Consider the following 14,849-nt stretch of genomic DNA (forward strand, 5'->3'; position numbering starts at 1 on the left):
TATCACTTAATATTAAAGGGATTGTTGCGGAAATGTAATTGCTTATACGAAGATTAAAAGTGAAGAAATAAAGTTTTGTTTCCATTAGTTATGGTTAAGTCTATTGAGATCATCACTAATTGTAATTATAAATTGCAAAAGAATATGATTGAAGCGTATTGGATTTGGCAGTAGACTCTACAAAGTACAAACATCAATTATAAACTTGTTGGCCTCTACATATATCATTCAATTAATTAAACTTGTTGGCTTCTAAACATAACCCAGGCTCACTAATAAATTTAATTTGCATAGAACCTTGTGATTTGTTAAAAGACCAGATGAGGTTGGGAGTCCGAAGGCAAAACGCAAGAAAATTTAAGGCAGCGCTTTTAAAGGCATAAAACGACATCTAATATATTGTTGGGGTAATTAATAACAACAATGCTACGGACACTGATATTGTACACCGAATTACGTATCCCGTGACTCAGACCAACCACGTATCCCTTGAACCAATATTTTGCGAGTGAACGACCGTTCATCACCTATGAACGGTTGTTCACTGTTATAGTACGCCCGTCCATAACTGATGAACAACCATCCCTGAATTTTGCATACAATTGTATTTTTTTTTAATTTACAGAGTGGACGCCTGTCCAAAACTTAGGGATGGTCGTCCATAAATGATGAACGGGCGTCCCAATATTATAAATTAAATAGTATTTTTTTTTTAAAGTATGGACAAACGTCCATTATATGTGGACACCTGTCCACTTTTCAGGGATGATCGTCCATAAACTAGAAACGCCCGTCCATACCAAGAAGTTTGATTTTCTAGAAGCGATTCTGGGAGAAATGTGTCTTGCTGGATTTGGCCCAACTAATAACACGTGTATTGAGTTAATTTTAAGCTGTGGCAAGTCAAAGAAGCTGAGGGAAGCTTTTGATATTATTCAGACCATGAGGAAGTTCAAATTCAGGCCTGCTTTTTCAGCTTACACAACTTTGATTGGTGCTCTTTCTGCGGTTCATGAATCTGATCTCATGTTTGCTCTCTTTCATCAAATGCAGGAGCTAGGTTATGAGGTTGATGTTCATCTGTTTACAACTCTTATCCGTGTTTTTGCCAAGGAGGGTCGTGTTGATGCTGCTCTCTCCCTGTTGGATGAGATGAAGAGAAACTCTTTTCATGTTGACGTTGTTCTTTATAATGTATGTATAGATTTTTTTGGTAAGGCAGGTAAGGTGGATATTGCTTGGAAATTCTTTCACGAGATGAAAGCAAATGGACTAGCACCTGACGATGTAACTTATACCAGTATGATAGGGGTTCTCTGCAAAGCTAATAGACTAGAGGAAGCTGTGGAGTTGTTTGAGCAAATGGACCACAATAGGAAAGTTCCATGTGTATATGCTTATAACACCATGATCATGGGTTATGGCTTAGCTGGAATGTTTAATGAAGCATACAGTTTACTTGAGAGGCAAAAGGCAAAGGGGTGCATACCAAGTCAAAGAAGCTGAGGGAAGCTTCTTTAAGTATGGACGAGAGTCCATCGTTCATTTCGCATGGATGAGCGTCCACATATAATGGACTTCTATCTAATAATAGTGAACGACCGTCCATAGGTGATGAACGACCGTTCACTCGCAAAATATTGGTTCATGGGATGAATAATGCTACGGACACCGAAATTTTACACCGAATTTTTGTACCGAAGGACATGACAACTAGTCAGATGCGACCACGCTTGAGTCTTTCGTGAATGAATGGCCGTCCAACATTTATGGACGCCTGCCCATATTTAATGGACTCCCGTTCATATTATATGGATAGGTGTCCATTTACTATGGATGAGCGTCCATATAAGATGGACGCCCGTCCAAAAAATTTTAAAAGAAAAATAATAGACACTCATCTATCTTATATGAACGGGTGTCTATTTACTATGGACGGGCGTCCAAAAAATTTTAAAAGCAAAATAATGGGCGTCCGTGATTATTGGACGAGCGTCTGTGATTATTGGATGGCCATTCACCTATAATGGACGCCTGTCCATGAGAAAATAACAATGAACTTTCCGTTCATATAATATGGGCGGAAGTCTATTTACTATGGACGGGCATTCACCTAAAATGGACGCCCGTCCATTGTTTAAAATAAAAAAAATTTAAAACAAAAATTATGGACGTCCGTATTCAATGGACAGACGTCCCTTTTAGATGGACGTCTGTCCATTGTTTGATTAAAATTTTTTTACAATATTTTGAGTCTATAAATGTCGTTATCTTCATTAAATTTTTGTCTATATTCAAAGTAATTGGACAAGTGTCATAAGAATAAGGCACTAACTCAATTAGGATTCACAATTAATGCATTAAATAAATTTAAAATTTAAAATTTGTTAATATTAAAAGATGGACAGTCGTCCTCATAAGAGGATGGACGTCCATAAACAATTTAGGCCAAATTTTTTTAGTTTAAACTATGAACAAACATCCATTCTAGGTGGACAGCCGTCCATATAATGTAGACAGGAGTCCATTTCAAATGAACGGTTGCTCAATAACAATGGACGGTCGTCCATATTTGATGGGCGGTCGTTCATTCGCAGAATATTTGTTAACATGATACGTGGCTTGTCTGATACAGTGACTCATCGTTCGGTGCAAAGCGTCGGTGGCCGTAACATTTTTCTTCATGGGATACATGACCGGTCTAAGTCACGGGACACGTAATTCGATGTAACAATTCCATGTCCCTAGCATTGTTGAATTAATAATATTCTAGCATGCCTTTGGTTTGGATCAGCGTAGTGTACTGCAGACACATCACTATCCTGACAACGGAACTAAGTACAGGTGTCTTCTGCACTGCGACGTGGCTCTATGTCAAGAGGAGGACTAGAGACTGAGCTATGTAATGTACAAAATTCTGAAGGATACTGTTGTTCGGCAAACATTGTACAAAAACACCGCAACATTTGATTTGATTTGATCTGAGGTAGTATGAAAGAGAGCAGAATCGAAGTATCAGTCATGTCGGCTGCACAAGTAGATCCACGCGACAAGATGAGATCAAGAGATGTGAACAAGGTGGCCAGAGGGGAACAAGCTCCTGCGCCTCCTCACGATTACGGCACCGTCTCTCCACCCCCTCCTTATAAACCAAACTCTTCAAAATCATCCAATAAACAACATCATGATGATCATGACAACGATGATAATAAGGTACGTAGTTATTAACGCGAAAGAAAAATGCTTCATTTACGTCGTAATTCGATGATTCATTAACTTACGGAGGAATGATTTAAACAGATGGAATCGTCAGAGACAGCACCGAACGACGANATTTTACCAAACACGTAATTGCTTAAAATTTCAAATGCTTATAAGGTAAAATTAGCTTATAAGCACTTATTACTTATAAGCTAATTTTCATAAACTCAAACAAACACCCCCTAAGTCATGCTTCCAAAACCTAAAATACAAGTAACCACCCATGATCCAGATTCCTTAAAAAAGGGGTACAAAGTTGAAGAGAATGGACAATTCCAGTTCTACTACACCAACAAAGCCAAATTAACTATACTTAGCCTTGTACTACCATTCTGTAATTTTTTTTTTTTGGTAACTGAGGTGTTCGGACCAGCTTACGCGTATCTCAACTAATCCTCGAGGTCCATTGAATATCTTACAAACCCAAAGAACCAAACAAACCATAATGTTATTATGGTAAGGGGTCTCAATGTTTGAACCCAAGAACTCAAAAAAGAGAGCAAACCTCTTTGACCTTCAAACCAATCCCGTGGGGTTTACCATTTTGTATTTACTTCACACTTTTGTAATCTCCATCAATTTCATATCTTTGTATCTATTATAATTGAAGGGACAATAAAGAATCTTATCAATTTCGGACATTACACTTCTCGCGCAAACGTTTGCGATAAATGACTAGTATATGAATCTTCCTTTCAAATCAAATAACATAAAACCAAATGAAAATTATAGATAATGTAACGCAATACAGAATATAGTGTGTCAAGTGCACATTTGCACAGAAGCTTTACCAAAAATAAGACTCCACAAAAATAGAGAATCAAGTATGTAGGTTCATTGAGCTTATCCCATTATACATTTAACAAGGTCGAGGATGCGAAAATACTCGTAGAATAGAGATGAATGCTCACCTTCAAGCCCAACTCTGCTCACTCTGTTGCGGCCACTGAGGTTATTGCATGGACTTCCACCAATCAGAAGATCAAATCCTCCAAATAAGCTCACATACTGCTCCAACTTGTCCCAGGTGACTTCTTGGACATCTGCAATTTCAATTAGATTTCCACACTGGTTTGTCTCTTTCCACCAGCCCCGTACAATATTTCTGTTCACCTCAGAAATCTCTACTGACACCACATTCTTCAAAGGAATCCCAAGTCGATGCAATGCAACCTCCGCTCCACCAATGCCAGAGAAAAGAGAAAGAACATTAATCCCATTTGGAAACTGTTCCTTCAAGACAGAAAGGTGGTAGGCAACTGTGTCAACCTGAAATCAATTTTTGATTTACATCAGGAATTCAATATATACTGCTTAATTTATCCCAAATGCAAAGGCTAAAAAAGTTCCAATTACCTGAAAGGAGTTTCCCAGAGCTGTGTATCGATCTCCATTACATACTCCACCACCCCTTGTATGGTTCCTTGGGAATCCCATTAACATCTCCATTTCATTAGGTTCAATAGGTGCAACTTTGTTTCTTCCAACCCAAACCAAATTCCATTTTCTGCATTCTGCAAGCACATACGTTTGAACATGGCGAGGAGGTTCCGGTTCACCATCGTACTTCTCAAGCGCTTGCCTTATCCTTTCTGCGAGTTTGGCGCTCCCACTCTTGGTATGAATGCAATTAAGTGTTGTTCTTCCATCCCAAGAAGGCCACCATTTTTTTGTCCACGGTATAGCTTCCTGTATAGTGCGCGGGGGTCTTGGCGTAAGAGGAAAGCGGTTGTGAATTGGGAGGTTATGAATGTAACCTCTTTTTCTTGCACAAGCACAAAAGTAGACAGAATCAACAAATTCTGGTTCAATGTCATACAAAAATCGAGATATTTTACTCCAAACTCCCTGGGGAGTAAGAGCCACGTTTTCATAATAAAAATAGGGAGGTCTTATAGCTGCCTCCGGAAGCTTTCTCTCAACTATAGGCCATGATTCATCAGGATCACAAAATCCTATCATTGGGTTAGGAATGTATATCCTCCCCTCGGTTTCACACTCTTGCTTCTTCGAACTTCGCCAGAGATCTCTGCTTCCCTGTTTTTCATCTTTGTAAAGTTTCCTCTTCTTGTTACTGAGAAATTCAAGGTTCCTTGGCTGCCGAATGCCGTCAAAGAAAAAATTAGTTCATGTATAAACAATAAACATGCACATCGTTAGCTTCACAAAAAACTGAGGAAAGCGTTAAACCATTACATGTGAGTATGACTTCTCATCCTCCTCATCAGGTAATTCTCTAGTGCAGACATCCAATTCCTTTTCCAGTTCAGCAGCATATATGAAATCTGTCAGTTCAGCTATTTGGGTATTTGGACCTGCGATTTTTTTAAGGGTTAAATGTTAATACGATCTTTTGTTTATACATGTTTTATATGCAAGTTACCAGTAATATTTACCAAATATCATACAGGGTAAAAGCAGAAATACTATAATCTGCTCAGGAAATAATAACATACTTCTTTTGCTACTTTCCTCTTACATAGTGATCATCAACTAATGCAGGGAATTATTGAAGTGGAAAAGAAAATGGTATACGTATGGAGATTGTGTTTTTACCACAACAATCTTTTCCTTGTGAAAATGAGATCATATTGACTCAAATTCATAAGAGGGAGTGGAAGCATACTAAATAAATTAAGATTAGATCACTTTATATGAGCAACAGCAACAATTAACATCCTCCCTCTTTTTGATAAATTGAGTAAAATATGTAAGATTAAGAATCTAGAACCATGCAGTTAAAGTTGGGTAGGCAGCCTAAAATCTAAAGCATAAGATTATGATTTTAGACCCTGCTTCTCCATTAGCTCTCAATGTTTATTCTCAAAATGTACTAGACCAAAAAACATTAATAAACATAATATAGAAACATATTTTCTTTTTCAAAAGATCACAGAAAACCGTAGTACTGTAGGCATACCACACTTATCCATAGCAGTCAAAGCCTCCTCGGCGGTATAACCCGTACCCACCAGAAGCCACAGTTTCTCCTCCTTCTCTAATGATTTATTTGAATATTTGTTATCAGGCTGGCAAAGCAAAGATCATAAAGAGCGAGTCATATTTCATATGCTGAAACGTTGAAATAGCTCAACCTACATATTTTGCCTATAATATATTTATGGTATAAGAGGAGATCATACCATTGCTAGCTCTTAAGCTCCTAGCTTTGGACAAAAAGCAGCTTCCACTTCCAAACACACAAATAAACTGAAAAAAAAAAAAATATATATATATAGTTTTATGAACAGTCAGGATTTGTCAAGATAATCCAAATACTCTTTTCGATTCTCATGCATTTTTTAAGGTTCATGCATATATTACATATAGCTCAAATATATTTCTATCATGTCTTTTAGAATCTGAAGCAAGATTGAACATCTATGAAAATATATATGTCGGAGATTACTAATCTTCGGTCACTCCGATTCCCTTGGTTTGTTCTGAGCTTCATAGCTGGAGTAAATTAACCGCAGGGAAAATAGATTTACAGAAAAAGGTTCTCTTTACATATATATTGATTACAATGAATAATGAATAATAGAGCTATAAGCATAGTAGATTATAAGGAGAAACCATATATACTTGTGTTTTCCTTCCTTCCCCACCCACCTATCCTCTTTACCAGGTTGGATTTTTGCCCTAAAATTCAATGAGACAAGTCCCTACTTCGCTATGCGAGACCGGAAAAAAAAAAAAGAACCAAGGCTTTTTTCCTTAAGAGTAGTGGGAAGTGATTTAGAAGGTAGTTTTTTGGTCTTCAGCGTAGCAGTCCGTGGGCAAAAGACGAAAAAGAATGGCCGTGGCAAAAGGAACGAGAGGGAGAGGACGAATGTTGTGAGCTAAGCAAAATGCAACCTTTGTGTAACAGAAAAGAAATAATGTCAGCTCCGGTACGACCACTAACCCGTTTTTGCGAAAACAACCGGAAAATATGAAGATGGGAAAGTGTTATAAGAGAGAGAGAGGAGGGAATTCATGTAAGTAGCTGTAACGTCGTGCCATGACTATTAATTTCGTATCCGGCTATCCGCTCCACTCTACTCCCCTCCACTCCAAAACATGTCCAGATAAGCTTCAATAAGTTAATATCTTGGGACTATGAAAACTTATTAATTAATTAATCGGCATATTAATTAATCATATCGGGATGTTCTTTATTTTCTTTTTCTAAAATATTAAATTTAATGCAAATACATATTTTATAAAATTAATATGGTATAAATAATAGCAAATAGAAATAACATTAATGTGGCATAAGAATTAGTTTATAGAAAATTGTTTTCTCCTTGTAAATATCATACTCTATTTATTCTTGTTATCTATAGAAAATTGTTTTCTCTTTGTAAATATCATACTTATTTATTCTTTATATATATAAATATATGAGTGTTTTTTTCTTGGCACTCAAGCAAGTCACAATCCCTTTCAAAATCTTCTATCAAAATTTTTCAAGTTCAAGTTCAAGTTCAATTAGAGATTAGGTATAAGAAGACATCAATTTTAGAAGAAAACAAGTAACATTGAAGTCATATTTTACAAAGGTCTCTTAATTAAGTCATGTATATATATAATTTGAGTAATACTACATATACATAATTCTCATATAATATTTCTCATACAACATTATGTGGTAAGATATGATTGGTTAATTTAAAGTTAAAATTAAACTTTTATCCAATCATATCTTGCCACATAATGTTGCATGAGAATGATGTATCTGTAATATTATTCATATAATTTTCATGTATATATATAATTTTGATGTATAAAACGATTATTAATTTATATATCAAGTAATACCTATGTGTTTTTTTTTAAAATATTATCTTATAAATTTAGCGAATTATTAATTTATCACATTAGTCCTAAGTTAGGATCAATCAAAAATATAATTTAATCGAGGTTATTAATTATCTAATATTTAATTTATCGAGGTTTAAGTGTCCAATTACCCTCACACACTTGACTTCTCATCATTGAGATCATTGGCCAATAAGTTGACTGGAAAAGTGAATTTCTCTTTTTCTCCATCTTTTTTTTTTATCCATCTAACGTAATATATTGGTTATTAAATCTAATGCCTAAATGGTATAAATATATTGGTATGTAGGTTTATTTCTCATTTATTAAAAGTTTATTGAGTTTAACTTCTTATATTTACTTTCTATCATACACTCTAAATACAAGAATTTGTATAGACATTTTGTATATTTAATATCATTAAAAAAAAAAAAAAAAAAAAGTAATATCAAGAAAGTATCAAAGATTCAAAGTACCGCATGATTGAGATCACTAGCCAATATCTTTATCGGAAGAGTAAACTCTCTATTTTTTATCTTTTCAAGTAATGTGCTTATTAGTTATTAAATATAACCTTAGAGGCGTTTGGATCATATAATATTTTATTATAGGAGTATATTATATTAACGAAAAGAAAGATTACCTTAAAGATTATTGTGAATATTTAAAAAATGAGTTTGATTGGGTTAAATAAATTGGTGAATAATATATTTGGTTGGAAGGATAAATGAGTGGGTATGTTCTATAGGTTACTAAATTGCCCTTCTTTTTAAATATTAATATAATAGTATTATTATTATTATTTGAATCATTTCTTTTAACCCCCTACATTTAAAATTTTGCTAAAACACCACAGTCATATAAAACTTTAATTTGTAGCAAAATCACCCTCACCCACCCCAAGCCATTGCCCGCAGCCAACCACCACCGTCGGCCGTCGCCGACAGTCAACAAAATGGCGCATGACTGGTCGTATATGGCCAGTCATGCATCGACAAAGCCGAAAATGGTCATGGATCACAAATCCATGGCCGAAAAACGGCCAGATCAATGGCCATTTCACGGCCACATCTTTTGCCATGAAACGACCATAGAAACGCTAGATCTGGTCATTTCCAACCATGAATTTATGATCTATGGCTGGAAAAGGCCTTACTGGCACACAACCGACCAGATTCCACCGATCATGTACCATTACGGCGACTGACACCGGCGACCGGGTGGCTATAAGTCACGATCGGCGATAGTCTTGGGTGGCTAGGGGTATTTTGTTAACTTTTAAACTTTTTTGTGGCTAGGTGGTTTTAGCTAATTTCTCAAATGTAAGGGGGCTGGATAATTATTATTTGGTAGACATTTGAGGGAAATTGTATCCGAAATATTTTTTAATTAAGGGCAAAATGGGTAGAAAAATCAGATTACCCCAGTAATGTTTTAATAATACCCCCTAGCAAGGTAATAAGATTATCCTCCACATTACCAACAGTAAACACTATTTACAATAAAAGACTACCGTAATATTTTATTATTTGCAAACCAAACACAAGAATCTTGTAAAATAAACGAAGATTAACCCCGTTTTCTTATATACCCTTGATCCAAACGGCTCTTTAGGGAACCATTTGGTTCCGAGAATATTATATTACGAGAAATGTTAAATTAATGGGAAGATAAATTACTTTAAAAATTAATGGGAATGTTATATAAAATATGTTTGGTTAGATTGAAATAAATTGGTAGGCATGTTATATTGATTAGAGGTAGAACAAATGGGTCAGCTTAGGCGGGTTAACCCTAACCCGACCTGCATCAACCCGGGCCTGACCCGGCCCAAGTATCCCCCGTTGGACGGGCTGGGCCTTAATAGGCTAACCTGACAACCCGACGGGTCTTTTTTTTTTTTTTTTTGAATAACCTGTCCAACCTGCAAGGACAGTCAACCGTAGGTCAACTTGATGGGTTGGCCGTTGGGCATAAAAAAAANACTTGAGGAAAGATGGGAAAGCGTCGTTTTGTCATAACTTAACAGAACTTTAATTTAACTAAGCTGTGATGTTGGCGCCGATGTCGGTTTTGGAATTTAGAGTAAACCGCAGGAGTGGAGAACGGTTTGTCCTCTCTTCTTTTCCTTGGAATTGATGACAGAGTTGTCGTTCTTGTTTCAATAAAGAAAATGACACGTCGTCCTATTATTTGAAAGTTAGTTCGCATTTTAGTAATGATTTGTAGTGTGACTAAGAAGATGTGGGCAATTACATTCATATACTACTACTCTTCTTCTGACACATGTAAGAAATAGATAAATATAATATAAAAAATGTTAAACTTATCATTTGTACAAGATTTTTTTTTTATTTTTCTATGTTTATGTAAAATCTTGCTGGGGTCAGAGGCCAAGTGGAATAATATTTTCTCATGGGTACAGTACTCTTGGAAGATCAAATACAAATTATCTTTGTGTTCAGAAAAACTTTGAATATAAATAGGATAAACATACAGAAGAAATTTTCATAAGCTATGTTTTTTCATTGCACATCTCTTTCAGGAGATTATCGCTATCGGTGCAACTTTGTGTAGACCTTTTCTTCTCACCACCCAAGATCAAATATTAAATACGCTCGTTTATGGTTTTTGCATTTCCATTTCAATTTTTCTTGTGTAGGAATTCGCAAAAATCTTCCTCAGTTACCAATTTTCTTGTGTAGGAATTCGCAAAAATCTTCCTCAGTTACCAATTTTGCCGAATTTTAAGCCAGAAAAGAGAGCAAATGGTGATTAGGAAAGAGAAACTTGAGCCCCGTTTTATATAAGAAACTAAAATGAATACACTAAATTGATAAAAAAAAAAAAAAAAAAAACATCGGAGAGAACCCATAATTTTCGTAACTTAGAGGCCATTATAATTGTACGATCGTTTCTTATATGAGTAGTGTCTTTAAAATATATTTTGCTGTTCGGACCAAAAATAATACCTTGGGGGTTCCCAAATCAGAAATACGAGTATGAAGACATGTAGTCCACAGTAATATGACCAAATAAGGATAAGAGTGATGCTACGGACACGAAAATTTTACATCGAATTTTTGTATCAAAGGACATGACAACTAGTCAAACGCGACTATGTTGAAATCTTTCGTGAATGAATGACCGTCCAATATTTATGGACATCCGCTCATATTTAATAGACTCCTGTTCATATTATATAGACGGGTGTCTATTTACTATGGATGGACGTCCATATAAGATGGACGCCCAAATTTTAAAAGAAAAATAATCGACGCCCGTCCATCTTATATGGACAAGTGTCTATTTACTATAGACGGGTGTCCATATAAGATGGACGCCAATCCAAAAAAAATTTAAAATAAAAACTATAGACATCCATCCATATATTATATGGACGAATGTCCATATTCAATGGGCATGTATCCCTTTTAAATGGACGTCTGTCTATTATTTAATTTAAAAAAATTGACACCAACATTTGAGTCTCAATCCAAAAAGTAAATGTCGTTATCTTCATTAAATTTTTGTCTATATTCAAAGTAATTGGACAAGTGTCATATGAATATGACACCAACTCAATTAGGATTCACAATTAGTGCATTAAATAAATTTAAATTTCAAAATTTGTTAATATTATAAGAGGACACCCGTCCTCAAACAATTTAGGCTAAATTTTTTTAGTATAAACTATGAACGGACGTCTATTCTAGGTGGACAACCGTCCACATAATATGGACGAGAGTCCATCGCAAATGAACGACCGTTCATTTACGAAATATTTGTTAACGTGATATGTGGCTTGTCTGATTCAGTGGACACATCGTTCGGTGTAAAAATTCGATGTAAAGTGTCGATGTCCGTAGCATTTTTCTAAAGGAGTAATGCTATGTGCACTAACCAAATTGTATTCATCCAAGTACTAACAATTGAAATTTTGAAATTTTTTTTTTTTTAGTTTTTGGAGAGAACTGACGTGGCAATAAAAAAGATATGCTATATCAGTTATGTAGTGATGTGGCATTTTTATATGACACGTAGGAGTCAAAACTGGAGTTGGCTGGTCAAAGTAAATTGTTAAGACTAAAGGGGCAGTTCTGTCTTTTCCCTGTATTCCCGAAACCTAAATCGAATTAGGTCTTGTGTGCGCAGCTCATTTTCTCCCTTACTCTCTTGGTTAACAGAGAGAGAAACGGTTAGAGATGGCTGTGTGGAAATCCTATCCTGTCCAGGGATCAACGGTGATGGTAGGTGTGAGCTGTTCCTGTTCTGTTATAGCCTTACTGTTTGTATAAATCTGTATGATTTTCTGCTGTTGTGTGTGATGTATGAGTGGTGAGCGCATCTGGGTATAGGGTGTGTAAACAGAGGGTTTGTGCGGGTTGATGCCTTGGTGTAAAAGGGGTGAGCCGATTCTTCTGTAAGGTTTTCAAAATCATAGTAAAATCCTTTTCTGGTTGCCTTTGAAGAGTGGATGTAGTAATCTTTCAGATTACCGAACCACTATAAATTGGTGTCTTATTGTCTATTTTCTTTACTGCTTTATCTTATTATTTATGATTGTTAGATTTGATTCCTAAACTGGACATTGCACGATTCAATGTATATTGGGTTTTATTTACAACAAGTAATACTAGATTGTATGGTTTTTGTTAGTGTACGTAATATTTATTCTTTCTAAGGTTAAAACAAGAAATTAAAGCAATAGTATCAGCCCATCAAAATAAGGGGGATCGAGGAAAAAAAGTCAAAGAGCCAAAACCATATGAATTTCAGTTAAAACCAACTTCCCTAAGAATGGGGAAAATAGGAATAACAAAATAAAAAGCACTGCTTATAAACATGCCTTCTGATAAAGTAAATGCACTATTGAGCCCCAAAACAAAGGTGTTGTAAAATGGTCAAACTAGTTTATAAGCTTCAAAATTAAACTGATCTGTTTGTTTATAATTTTTTGAGCTAATAGGAAAAAAAAAAAAAAAAAAAAAAAAAAAAAAAAGAGGTTGGGAGGGAGATACCTTTTTTTCTTTTTTGCTTATAAAAACTTGCTTTAAAGCAGTTTGACTAAGTATATTATTCACATATCCTTATTAATTTTAAAATTCTATAGTATACTCTTGTTTATGTAGTACCCTTTTTAGGCATTTTAATAATAAATGGACTTATAAGACACATTTACCAAACACGTAATGCGTTAAAATTTCAAAATTATAAGGTAAAATTAGTTATAAGCACTATTACTTATAAGCTAATTTTCATAAACTCAAACAAACACCCCTAGTCATAGCTTCCAAAACCTAAAATACAAGTACACCACCATGACCAGATCCTTAAAAAAAGGGGTACAAAGTGAAGAGAATGGACAATTTCAGTTTACTACACCAACAAGCCAAATTAACTATACTTAGCCTTGTATACATTCTGTAATTTTTTTTTTTTGGTAACTGAGATTTCAGGGCCAGTTTATGCGGATATCAATTATTCGGGGTCCATTGAATACTCTAAAACCAAAAGATTAGATAAAGCCATATGTTATGTGATAGATGTTCAAGGTTTGAACCGAAACTTAAGGAAGAGAGCAACCTCTTTGACCTTCAAACCAATCCCGGGGGGTTTAACATTTTGTATTTACTTCACACTTTGTAATCTCCATCAATTTCATATCTGTGTATTCTATTATAATGAAGGGACAATAAAGAATCTTATCAATTTCGGACATTACACTTCTTCGCGCAACGTTTGCGATAAATGACTAGTATATGAATATTCCTTCAAATCAAATAACATAAAACCAATGAAAATTATAGATAATGTAACGACATACAGAATATAGTGGTCAATGGCACATTTGCACAGAAGCTTACCAAAAATAAGACTCCACAAAAATAGAGAATCAAGTATGTAGGTTCATTGAGCTTATCCCATTATACATTTAACAAGGTCGAGGATGCGAAATACTCGTAGAATAGAGATGAATCTCACCTTCCAGCCCAACTCTGCTCACTCTGTTGCGGGCCACTGAGGTTATTGATGGACTTCCACCAATAGAAGATCAAAACAAATCCTCCAAATAAGCTCACATACTGCTCCAACTTGTCCCAGGTGACTTCTTGGACATCTGCAATTTCCATTAGATTTCCACACTGGTTGTCTCTTTCCACCAGCCCGTACAATTTTTGTCACCTAAGAAATCTCTACGACACCACATTCTTCAAGGAATCCCACGCGATGCAATGCAACCTCCGCTCCACCAATGCCAGAAGAAAAGAGAAAGAAGACATTAATCCCATTTGGAAACTTTCCTTCAAGGCGAAAAGGTGGTAGGGCAACTGTGTCAACCTGAAATCAATTTTGATTTACATCAGGAAGTCAATATATAACTGCTTAATTATCCCAAATGAAAGGCAAAAAGTTCCAATTACCGAAAGGAGTTTCCCAGAGCTGTGTATCGATCTCCATTACATTCCACCACCCCTTGTATGGTTCCTTGGGAATCCATAACATCTCCATTTCATTAGGTTCAATAGGTGCAACTGTTTCTTCCAACCCAAACCAAATCATTTTTGCATCTGCAGCACATACGTTGACATGGCGAGGAGGTTCCGGTTCACCATCGTATCCTCAAGCGCCTTGCCTTATCCTTTCTGCGAGTTTGGCACTCCACTCTTGGTATGAATGCAATTAAGTGTTGTTCTTCCGTCCCAAAGAAGGCCACCATTTTTTTGTCCGGTTATAGCTTCCTGTATAGTGCGCGGGGTCTTGGCGTAAGAGGAAAGCGGGTG

The 14,849-nt window shown here is 35.6% G+C and overlaps 1 protein-coding gene across 1 annotated transcript; it reads right to left on the reverse strand.

The window, feature by feature from the left end:
• Nucleotides 1-4,104: 4,104 nt before the first annotated feature.
• Nucleotides 4,105-14,628, reverse strand: LOC116122466 (DNA (cytosine-5)-methyltransferase DRM2-like). Its single transcript, XM_031408309.1, has 6 exons — nt 14,530-14,628; nt 14,266-14,406; nt 6,182-6,290; nt 5,458-5,576; nt 4,618-5,358; nt 4,105-4,530 (listed from the first exon to the last, which is right to left on the reverse strand). The coding sequence occupies exons 1-6, from the start codon at nt 14,626-14,628 to the stop codon at nt 4,105-4,107; spliced, it is 1,635 nt and encodes a 544-aa protein (XP_031264169.1).
• Between the last annotated feature and the right edge of the window lie 221 nt (nt 14,629-14,849).

Source organism: Pistacia vera, unplaced genomic scaffold (assembly GCF_008641045.1).
Source record: "Pistacia vera cultivar Batoury unplaced genomic scaffold, PisVer_v2 Contig1022, whole genome shotgun sequence".
NCBI classification, from domain to species: Eukaryota; Viridiplantae; Streptophyta; class Magnoliopsida; order Sapindales; family Anacardiaceae; genus Pistacia; species Pistacia vera.

What these genes read in the sequence shown, in the direction of transcription:
- LOC116122466 (XM_031408309.1), bottom strand. Translation starts at nt 14,628, where the DNA reads ATGATTTGGTTTGGGTTGGAAGAAACAGTTGCACCTATTGAACCTAAT. An exon ending in CATACAAGGGGTGGTGGAAT is followed by an intron (nt 14,407 to 14,529) that starts GTAATGGAGATC and finishes AATTGATTTCAG; the next exon opens with GTTGACACAGTTGCCCTACC. An exon ending in CTCTGGGAAACTCCTTTCAG is followed by an intron (nt 4,531 to 4,617) that starts GTAATTGGAACT and finishes AATTGATTTCAG; the next exon opens with GTTGACACAGTTGCCTACCA.